The sequence below is a fragment of the Triticum dicoccoides genome, chromosome 1A (genome assembly GCF_002162155.2).
Source record: "Triticum dicoccoides isolate Atlit2015 ecotype Zavitan chromosome 1A, WEW_v2.0, whole genome shotgun sequence".
Classification (NCBI taxonomy): Eukaryota; Viridiplantae; Streptophyta; class Magnoliopsida; order Poales; family Poaceae; genus Triticum; species Triticum dicoccoides.
The window spans coordinates 523162841-523173900 of NC_041380.1; the positions used below are offsets into that span (position 1 = coordinate 523162841).

Genomic DNA, 11060 nt, shown 5'->3' on the forward strand with positions numbered 1-11060 from the left:
TTTTTCTGCATACGGTTCCGTGGAATCGCCGGAGATAGATGGGATGGGAAGTCCTCGCGCGCTCCCGCTGTGCTTGATCTGTTTCCTGTTACGACTGTAAATCTGCACGATTATGTTTTGGTTATCTGATGAAGCGCCCGAAATGGTGAAGGGCCTGAGAAAGGGGGGAGAGTATATAGATCCTTCATACAATAGGTTCAAACATGTATGCCATGTAGCGCTGAAAGGAACAGTCCTGCTATTTCTGCAATTTGGGGCACTCCAGTCCTTCCTCGTGTGCAGTAACTTGGACTGTCCATTGCTTGCATTACTTTGATTGATTAGATTGATAATTGTATGACTTTTGCAAGGTTCTGTGGCTTTAGTGTGACATAAGTTTCTTCAGATAATAGGTTCAAACATGTATGCACAGTAGCGCTGAAAAGGTATAGAGTCCTGGTATTTCTGCAGTTCTGGGTACTCAAGCCGTTGCCTGTGCACAGTAACCTGGATGCTACTAGAGTTAAGTTTGAACATTGGCATTATGGCTTCTGTGCTGCCCACTGTTTGCATTATAGGTTCAAACATTTATGCACTGCATATCTGAAAGGAACAGCGTCCTTCTGGTATTTCTGCAATTTGGGGCACTCCAGCCCTTCCTTGTGGTACAGTATCTCGGATCCCTGCAGGCGTCGATTTAAAGAGGAACTGCAGTGGCTCAGGCTCACCTACAGGGCCAAAAGGAAGGAGTATAGTGGCCTGATTGATTGGGTCAAAGCTTTCAGATGAACTTAGTTCTGCCTTCATTGTACCTTTTGTATTTTCTGTTCCTTGTTTGTTTTCACTAGGCCTGTGTAGCTCTTTTATTTTATTTCTGAACTTTGTTTTGTACTCCCTCCATCCCACAATATAAGATCGTTTTTCAAGCTGGACAAGGGAGTAACATTTATTTGAAAAACAATAAAAATACACAGCAGAGTCCTGCTGTTTCCTTAAGAAAAGGTAACTTGTATGCCACTAGAGTGAAGTTTGAACATCGGCATTGTAGCTTCTGTGCCGTCCATTGCTTGCATTACTTTGATTGATTAGATTCATAATTGTATGACTTTGCAAGGTTCTGTGGCTGTAGTGTAACATAAGTTTCTTCCAGGTGTGTGGGCATGAGGGCGAAGGAAGCCAAGGAAAAATATATAGCCTCTGTCCATGGCCCGAATCACATAGATCTGATAAGGAATATCAGCTCGAAGGATAGTTCCGAGCGAAAAAATACTGCTGAGAAACTCGATTCCATTTACTTCAACAAAGGCTCCTCAGAGTCTGCTTTCCTCGCAGCCGGTTCTGTCATCGAGGTAATTTCCGTTTACTTTTCCTACATTGCATATGTATTCACTAGTCTTATACAGCAATTCTGGTTCCGTTGATCCTGAGTGCTGACAAAATGACTCGTTTGGCAAGTAGGTTGCTGAGAAGGTTGCAGCTGGTGAGCTGAGTTCTGCGATCGCTCTAGTCAGGCCTCCAGGCCACCATGCCGAACATAGCAAGCCCATGGGATTTTGCCTCTTCAACAATGTGGCAATTGCAGCTAACTACCTCTTAAATGAAAGGGTGCGTATTTGAAACTTCCCTGTTGAATGTTCTGTTAAGATCAATACGTGCTGTTTTTGTTTATCATTTCCTCTGTAGGAACAATCATATCAATTTGCTATGATGTGACCTACTGAGAACATGGAGTCATTTTCTGAGTTCCCTTTTTCTGTTGCAGCCTGACCTAGGTATCAGCAAGATATTAATCGTCGATTGGGATGTTCATCATGGAAATGGCACGCAGAACATGTTTTATAATGACCCTCGTGTATTGTTCTTTTCAGTGCACAGGTATGACACAATAACTTGGCGTTGCTTTGCTATTTTTGTTTAGACTTCAGACTTTGCTTCCGCAAACATGCAAACCACTGTATGTATACGCATTAGATATAAAGAAAACATGCAAACCACTGTATGTATACGCATTAGATATAAAGAAGAAGTCTTAGTTGAGACTTTAGACTAGCTTCATAACCTTCATGATATGATATTCGTGAAGCCGTGGTAGTTTTGTTGCCTACATTTTTATGGCTTACTGCTTTTTGAATGGATGTAGGATGCTGAGAGCGTTTTCTTACAGTGGATCTCTGCAGTTCATAGAAATTTAGAAACTCCATTTCTTATTTACATGGTATTAACAAACTCATTTTTGATATTTGTGAGCTCACCTTACTATAATGCTCTTGGATATTGTACCTGTAATGATCGGGATTAAGTCTCAGTTTTGTTGATCCAGTTGGGCTGTATAGCACGACCTAAATGCTTGAGCCCAGTTTGTGATTAATGTGCCATGGAACCTATTAACTATTAATCCGTTGTCAATGGAAGAACCTATTAACTATTAATCCTTTTTCTGTTTCATCATGGTTTTACCATTTTACTTCCTATGTTGACACTACTAGTATTGAAATAGCCTGAATTATCTGTTCTAAACTTCTAATCAACATAGTATGGTTACTTTATTTGTCATTTGAATTGTCACCTGCCCACCCTTGATTTTGGTTATAGTATATTAATCAATTCATTGTGTTTACTTTCTATTGCTATCTGAGTTTAGTCTCCCATGCATCTGCAGGGCTAGATACTACGGTTCATGTTTACATTAGAAAGAGATGTTTGTAATGCAACTTCAGTGCTTATGTTTGAAAACTGAGTTGTACTTGTTATACAACTCTTGCTCTAATATGTTTGATTTATCTGCACTGCTATAGTCTGGAGCATCCAAAATACATGATGTTGATATTTATTCTTTCTTTCTCCGATATATGTGAAAAGTTCTAGCCTCCCAGATCCAACGCCGAAACTTCTTCTAACATTGTTCTAGCTAGTGTCAAAAAACGTCTTACATTATGGGACGGAGGGAGTAGTAGGTAGGTACCTGAGGAAAGCTGCTGTTCTAACCGCTTATCATTTAAGTTTACATACATGTTACCTTGGCTGATGAATCTACAGATTGTGTAACTTGCCATCTTTGGTAAAGGCCTCTCCTAGAACTACCCAACCAATTCTGATCGAAATCTCAATTTTTTGCAGTTGTTCCATTGCATTCTGTTGATCCTTCAGTAATGTGTAAACTATTATTCCAATGTTTGCTCTGTAGATATGATGATGGAAGCTTCTACCCTTATGAAGCTGATGCATCACACGTTTTCATTGGGGATGAAACTGGTCGAGGGTACAACATTAATGTGCCCTGGGAGCATGCGGAATGCGGTGATGCAGATTATGTTGCTGCATGGGACCATGTACTCCTTCCTGTTGCAGAAGCATTTGATCCTGATATAATATTACTGTCTGCTGGGTTTGACGCAGGTAGACAGCTAGAAAATTCTTAGAAACTATCTTGTCCCTAAAATTTAAACATCTAACTAATCTAGGCACTTCAAATGAAGCCTGACTGTTGCTATATACCGGCATTGTAGTTTATTCTATGTACTAGATGTGCACTGTTCGAGTACTACTCCTTATATACCTGATTTCCTTTTTGCGTGACAAATGAGATCTTCACTGAAGATATTTTGACAACCGCTGTGGCTTTGTTGTATTATATTGCTATTACATGCCAATGGAATCAAAACTTCTGTGTCTCATATGATCATGCATGTTCTTGTTACTCACTGGTTTTGAATATTTTCCCTGTTTCTTTTTTGCTAGCACTGGGTGATGATATGGGTAATTGCTGCATCACTCCAAATGGATATGCACTGCTACTGACAAAGGTATGCATTTGCACGTTTGCAGCAAAATGACCTTTTATTAAACTCACTGAACCATGCGCTCTCCTGGCCTTAAAAACATTTTTCATTCTTGACCTTGGAGTTTGGATGTGATAGAGTAGCGTTTATGTTATTGCCACGGTCATTCATTTTTGTTGTCATGCTTTGGTGTTACCTGTTAGAAAATTTTCATTTGATCCCATCAATTTATTAGTATCTCCTATAACTTTTTTGGACTTTCTACTCAGCTGATCGATGCTTATGCCTGTCTACATTTTACCTGCAGCTGTTAGGTTTTGCAAAAGGAAGGATTGTGATGGCCCTTGAAGGAGGTTATAACCCTGAGTCCATAGCAAACTCAGTTTGTGCTTGTGCAAAAGTATTGTTGGGAGATAAATTCACACTTACCTCTCCAGAGATGCAACCATTCGAATCTACATGGAGAGTCATACAAATGGTAATGGTCTGCAGTGTACTATTTCTGTCTAATTTTGGTCTCGCTATGCGTATCTGTAATTTAGTTCTCATTCCCCCTCACACTGACCAGGTACGCGATGAATTAAAGACATACTGGCCTGTTTTGAGCAGTAAGCTTCCGGAGAACGTATCTTTGAGGAGTACGCCCTCATATATCCAGGTGAGTTTCCTCTTTCTATTTTCTTCTTCTTGGGGACTTGAGTTGGGGCCTGCTTGGTCTGACCTCTGACTAATGAATTGTGCTCTTATGTCTGAGATGTGGATCGCTCTGTTCCAGATCCGTTTGCTGGGAAACTTGACACCATCTTCTCTTACTTTTCACCAACATGTCATGACCACAGTTGCAGCTTTCAAACCACATTCTTAATGGACGATTTTCTTTTTTTTCCAGGGTTATAATGAAGCACCATAATGTAGCCCAATTTCATAGATGAATGCATGTTCACGAGTGATGTGGACTGTATTACACAGCTCAGTTGATATGCTATTTCCATATTATCCGCACTTCCGCAGGCAATCCATACTTGATGAACCTTTTTTTGTTGTTGTGATCAATGCTTCATGTGTATACTTATTCTGAGGTGCCTATCAACTTTTAAACTCTTAACTCTTGCAAAAGAACATGCAGAGTTATACAGCTCAACTATGTTTGTACTGTGCACTTTAATTATCTTGTGCCAATAGTCTCACATTTGATTTACTCCCTCCGTCCCAAAATAAGTGTCTCAACTTTAGTACAACTTTGTACTAAAGCTAGTACAAAGTTGAGACACTTATTTTGGGATGGAGGGAGTACCATTTATGCATCTTGATGCATGCAGGCTTACTGTATAGCTGAGACGATCAATAGGAAATATTAACCTGATGGTGGAGCCCTTGAATAATTTCTCTTTCTTGTTTTCCCCATTGGGGAATGAACAGCCATGCACTTCCTCTGGTTCTGAGTGATGTTTTGAGTATGATATGCTTGGAGATCCGCATTGTCAAAAGTTCAATATTTGGTATGCCAGCTTTGGTTCAAACATGTGGAAACCAAGATTCTTGTGCTACATCGAAGGGGGTAAGGTAAAGTTGAAAGCACATTGTCTTTTATATATGGCAAGGAACATTTAGGTTCCTCTATTTAAAGCTTGTAGCCTGTCGCTGCATTCATCACATCATTGATTTCTCGGGGAGATTTCAGTCGGTGCACCCCTTTCAGTTAATGTAACTCAAATCACTTATGGAGGGTACTTTTGTACCTTCCGCACAAATCGGGAATAAATATCTGTCCACTTCATGCATTAGTCTGTTACGCACCGGTGTATCAATTCAATTGGGGAAGCTACTGCCCGGAACAATAGCAGCTCACGCTTGCTCCACGATGTTTGAACAAACCTTATCTAGTCCATGGCTCTTCATGCCTTCCTCGCTGCTCCTCTTAGTTTGTTTGATCTGGCACTATGAATCACAGACGTCGACCTGGGGATCGGTGTCTATGAGTGCAAAGCTTCACGAACATTCGCTAGCAATGACCAAAGAGATTGAGGGCCTATTTGATTCGCAGGATTTTCAAAACAAGGGAATAGGAAAACACAGGATTGTAATGTCATGTTCATCTCAATCCTACAGGATTTTGGGTTGTTTGATTGCATCATAGGAAAGACAAATTATTCTTTCAAAGAGGTTTGAGTGGATGGTATAAATCCTATGGGAAGTAGTACAAATAAATCCTTACGAAAAATTCCTATAGTATTCAATCCTATGAATCAAACAAACAACATCGGAAAAATTCCTAAGGATTCTAATCCTCCAAAATTCCTATGAAAATCCCTTGAATCAAAGGAGCCCTGAACTGACTGTGGCCCCTTGCTTTATCCTTCACTCCTGCTTCTATAAGGGGAGAGGAGGGGGGCAAGCGTGATGTAAGGAGATGCGGACGGGCTGAGATGAGGTTGGGCCTGAAGGTGGGCTGTGTGGGTTGCACCATGCTCAGTATCCCTCGTCGAGGTGGAGGGACTATGGGCTCTGGGCGAAATCTTTGGCCGGCGGGGGGGCGGTACCGGCGGCGGAGGCATCCTAGGCATCTTTATCCTCCTTGGAGGCGTTGCCGAAGAGTTCATCCAGACACCAGATCATTGTGGCTGGTACTAGGTTCCGGTGGCTATTGGCGTGGCTGGATCCCCTCCCACGGGGTTCAGTGGGGTGGTGGTGTGCAGAGCTCTTGGCAAAAGCTTTGTCCCGACGGAGGCGTTATCGAAGTGCTTCTTCACTCCTACCTCGGGTCGCTTTGGCCCTCGATCGATTGGTTTGTGTTTGGTGGTGGTGCCTAGTTTTGCTTGGGGCTGTTTGTACTCTTTGTTGGGGTTTTTGCTCGGTTGTCCCCTAATCAACCATGTTGTGTGGTTTCTGGCCTAGTTTTCCCTATAAACCGGGCCAACTCTCTTCTTAATGAAATAGCAGGAGCACCCTGCCCTCTGACGAGGTTCCGTAAAAAAAAGTATCCAACCACATGAAATAGACTACATCACCCTTTATGGCGTGGTAAATGACTCGTTGTAATCCCCACCATTTATCCACATGAATAGTTTTCTAAAGGGGTTGTACCAAAGGAATCCTTTTTGGGGGATATTTTGGTCTTCGGGAAGTGTTTTTAGTGCTTTCCGCAAATGTAAATTCCGCAACAAGACCTGTGTTGCGGAAATAATTCCGCAACAAGACCTGTGTTGCAGTATGGAGGCGCGTTCGGCCGTGTGATGCGGTAATCCGACGGCTCGTGACCCGGCTGATCTTGACGCGTAGCACACCCCTTATTCTAACTTACCTTTTCCTTTTCTGAAGTGTTATGCTTTGTGTGAAAGTTGCTATTCATTTTGGTCTGTGGCAGGTTGATGGTATGGGTGTATCATGTTTTGGTTCACATGACACAAGCCCACGAAGAGGCACCATGTGGAAAATGTGTGTCATACATTTTTTTCAGGAGATCCTCTATCCCCTGTGGGGTACTGGTGGTGTTGCTTTCCTCAACCCTGATATAAACTACAGTGACAAGTCAATGTCTGCATGTACAAAATAATGTATGTTATATCATAACCACATCTACGTTTTATTGATCCTTGAATTAGGTCTGGGTGGAACATAATCTCTCGTCAGTGCTCTGATTTCATCATGAATTTCTCTTTTTTACAGGCTTGAGCAGTTCAATTACACGTTGTTTCAAGAGAACTGTTTAGTGAAGGATATCGGCGAAGATGGAAAAATCAAGTCTCCTGGCTCTCCTTTGATTCGCTTGTCTGAAAGACTCTGCCTCTTCACAAAAAACTCTTCATCTTGAACCTATTAAGGTTGGATTTGCTGGTTTCCACATCAAGCGCACGCTTATCCTCCACATAGAATTTTCTATATGCCTATAAATAAATGAGAGTAGTTAATATCACGTCGTTGGAAAAAAATGCTCTTAAGTGCGACTGTCCTTCTGGCAGCACTTTGATAAAGGACACTACCAACCTCTTGTGTGGCCATCACTGGTAGAATCTATCATTCTTACAGATTAACGTTAATGCCTGCTGTAATAGTTGATCCTTTGGTAAGGAAATGCCATGTCCTGCCTCTTTTGTCTGTCGGGTTGGTCTGAAGTTAGAAGTTACCTGGGACTGATGCTTAGTCCAGATCGCAGTTTGGAATGTTACCATGGATTTGAAGCTCTTTTGACATCATCACAACAGTCGAAAAAGGTCTTGTTTCAGTACATTACAAACTGAAAAGGATAAACTATTTTTCTTCTCATAATGCCGCTTCATCCATAGCAATATAGTTGACACTAGTTGATTTTCTAAATAAATCTGATGCTAGTTATATTTTCATATCAATGGATCATTTCTGCAAGTTATTATTTTTTATTTTTCATGTTTGTTATGCAAATTTCCTACAGGATATCTGGTACTCCACGTGTAAAACCAACATACTCTATCTTGAGAGGAGGATGACGTCCAATTTTAACTATGACGTAAGCTCCAGTCTTCACTTGGTAAAGAAATTTCTTGTAGATACTATCCAATGCACTACTTGAAGGGAAGCGGTAAGAACACAGATGAAGATATGTTTTTTCGTGGATGGTGTGAAATTGTTTGTTTCCCTGCAGATAGATGCCCCTCAACAGCTGTTGCACAGGGGGATCCCCCTCACCTATGCTGTTCAACATTGCTGTAGATGTTTCGCAGGAATTAATTCATAGGGCTAAGAGAGCTGGGTTGATTTGAGGGGTAGTTCCTTGTCTAGTAGAGGGAGGCATTAATATGTTACAATATGTTGATGGCACAGTACTTTTATTAAGAGCTGACAAGAAGAGGCCAAAGTGTTAAAGAACATTTGATGCTTAGTTAAGCATCTTTCTGGTCTAAAGATTAATTTTAATAAGAGCGAGCTTTATTGTTTATGAGAGGCTAGTGATCACATTAAAATATGTAGAGAATTTTTTACTTGTGTAGCTGGTAGCTTCCTTGGGCATCCCTGTGCATAGTGTTAAGCTTATGAATAGTGATTGGGAAGGAGTGGAGGACAAGATGGAAGGGAAACTAGGAGCCTGGCAAGGAAGAATGATCTCTTATGGTCCTAGATTAATTTTGCTGAAATCCTGTTTGAGTAGTATACCTTACTTTATGATGTCTATGTTTACTATTCCTAAAGATCCTCTGCATAGAGTAGAATATTTTATGAAAAGACTTCTATGGCAGGATAGTGGTGAATCTGACAAGTAGTACAATTTAGTGAAGTGGGAAAAGGTTTGCCAACCTATTCATTGGGGTAGAGGGTCTGGGAGTAGTTGATTTAGCTGTAATGAATATGTGTCTTTTGAGTAAATGGTTATGGAAAATAGAAAATGAGGAAGGTATGTGGCAAGATATTATTAGAAGTAAATATTGTAATAAAGAGTCCTAGTCAGCATTAAGAGAAAACCTACTCAGTCTCATTTTATGAGTGGCATCTTAGACTAGAAAAGAGTATTACAAATTTTGTAGGAAGCGAGTGGGGGATGGCAAAACTACTAGACTTTTGGGAAGACTCTTGATTAGGTAATGTTCCACTGTGTAGTAAGTTCCATAGATTGTATAATGCTAACACCAGTTTTAATATTACTGTAGCAGAGGTGATTGGGGGTTGGATAATGTCAAATTTAGGAGGAGGTTGGGTGATTTGGCTGAGCAGCATTTGCAATATCTCTGTGAGGACGTGGTTCAAAGTGAGGAGAGAGATAAGTGCGTGTGGACTTTAACTACATGTGGTGAATTTACCATTAGATCAATGTACCTGATGATCAAAGCTTTGCAAGTTAGATGTCGTTTTAGAAAATTATGGTTTATTAAAGTACCTCTTAAGATTACAGTTATCTTGTGGTTGATGTTTAAGAATAGTATATTATTGACTAAAGATAACTTGAGAAAAAAGAGGTTTGGTGGGAGATGAGAGGTGTCGATTTTGTGAGGCTAAAGAATCTGTGGATCACCTCTTTATTCACTGTTCTTTGGCAAAATATGTATGGGGAGCAGTTAGTTGTGCTTTGGGGGTATCCATGAATTTAGACACTGCACAAGATATTTCTCTGTGGATCATGAGATTTCCTGGTAAGACGAGAGGACTAATGGCTGCAGGGGTAGCAGCGGTGATTAGGGGCTTAGGGCAATTTGGAAGGTAGGAATAATGCATATATGCTTTAGAGGTATTTATCCGCATGATCCGAGCAGCGTTATTACTCAAGTTTCTCACTGGTTGGAACACTGGGCTGGTTTGCAGAAGCGAGGGGGTCCGAGAATTACAAGCCAGAGGAGCAAGACTATTGTTGCAGGTTGCAGCTGAGATGTACAGCCAAAAGAGAGGGTGGGCGCCAGTGGTGCTGCGAATAGCTGGATGAAGGAGTTATCTGGGAGCTTTTGATTACTCGGCTGGGTTGTGTGTTTGGTTCTGCTTTTGGCTGTTGTTGCGCAATCCTGCAATGCAGCGGTTAGAGCCTAGAAGAAGTGAGCGGTGGTGTGCGGTTTGTTCTACTGGAGCCTTTGATAGTGCAGGTATAGTGGTTTTTAGATTGGGTTTTATAGTACTGAGTATATGTTATTTTGTTAGATGGTGCTGTTATGTATGATGGAATCTGATCGTTGGTCGATCCAAGTTACCCTGCTGTATTGTCATTGCTGCTTCCCTTCCACGAGTCCCTTGATCGATCTGTACTAGGACGCTTCCTAGTTTGATTCGGAATTAGGAGAGTAGAGGCCTCGTTGGATCTGACCGACTATTTTCGTTTGGAGTTTGCGCTGGTTTGATCACTGAGAAAGTTCCATGTATATATTGAGCAGGTTTGAACATGTCAATCTCTCAAGTCTCACACAGCACGGACCCAACCCAAAGTGTTGGTCCGTCTTGGACATTTCAGTGTCGTTCCTCCGTCATCTTACAGTGCTGTGCACCTAGGGCTCGCGCTGTTGAAGGTACTGTGTCACCCATGCGGAAGTTTTGAATGTGTATGTGTATGAACATGATGTATGCAATGATACGACAGGGGGCTCTCTGCTGGCTGTCCTATCCCAAGATTTATCATGTCATGTATCATCGGCACGGAACAATTTTAAGCGACGCACATCAGGACACTCTCATCCTATGCTACTTGTAGACACATTTTACTGTCAAAGGCGTGCACCGGAGAGGCCACATGTGCGCATTGGAGAGACGACATGGTCACTTAGATCCACGTAGTCTGCTTGATCGGTCTAGGCCACATGCGCGCATTGGAGATAAAATTGATTAAAACAAATCGATATAGATGGAAACTAGATG

At 41.4% G+C, this 11060-nt stretch overlaps 1 protein-coding gene and 1 long non-coding RNA gene across 4 annotated transcripts in view; both read left to right on the top strand.

The window, feature by feature from the left end:
* Nucleotides 1-7565, top strand: part of LOC119285496 (histone deacetylase 5-like) — an 8127-nt gene extending 562 nt beyond the window's left edge. Inside the window, exons 2-11 of one of the 3 annotated variants that reach the window (XR_005139500.1) lie at nucleotides 1130-1328; nucleotides 1438-1584; nucleotides 1742-1854; nucleotides 3164-3375; nucleotides 3718-3782; nucleotides 4066-4236; nucleotides 4327-4416; nucleotides 5178-5321; nucleotides 7123-7312; nucleotides 7425-7565. Coding sequence is in view for 1 of the 3 variants with exons in the window: in XM_037564796.1 (XP_037420693.1) it covers nucleotides 1130-1328; nucleotides 1438-1584; nucleotides 1742-1854; nucleotides 3164-3375; nucleotides 3718-3782; nucleotides 4066-4236; nucleotides 4327-4416; nucleotides 4648-4668 (1018 nt within the window). In the remaining 2 variants the exon portion in view is untranslated. Of the gene's footprint in view, nucleotides 1-1129; nucleotides 1329-1437; nucleotides 1585-1741; nucleotides 1855-3163; nucleotides 3376-3717; nucleotides 3783-4065; nucleotides 4237-4326; nucleotides 4417-4647; nucleotides 4957-5177; nucleotides 5322-7122; nucleotides 7313-7424 lie in introns of those variants that run through there. The other 2 variants (XR_005139502.1, XM_037564796.1) reach the window with 2 other exon arrangements.
* A 595-nt stretch (nucleotides 7566-8160) lies between these two features.
* LOC119285511 lies at nucleotides 8161-10427 on the top strand. Its single transcript, XR_005139504.1, has 2 exons — nucleotides 8161-8241; nucleotides 10026-10427. It is a non-coding gene; the product is annotated as an uncharacterized LOC119285511 (long non-coding RNA).
* Nucleotides 10428-11060: the final 633 nt, after the last annotated feature.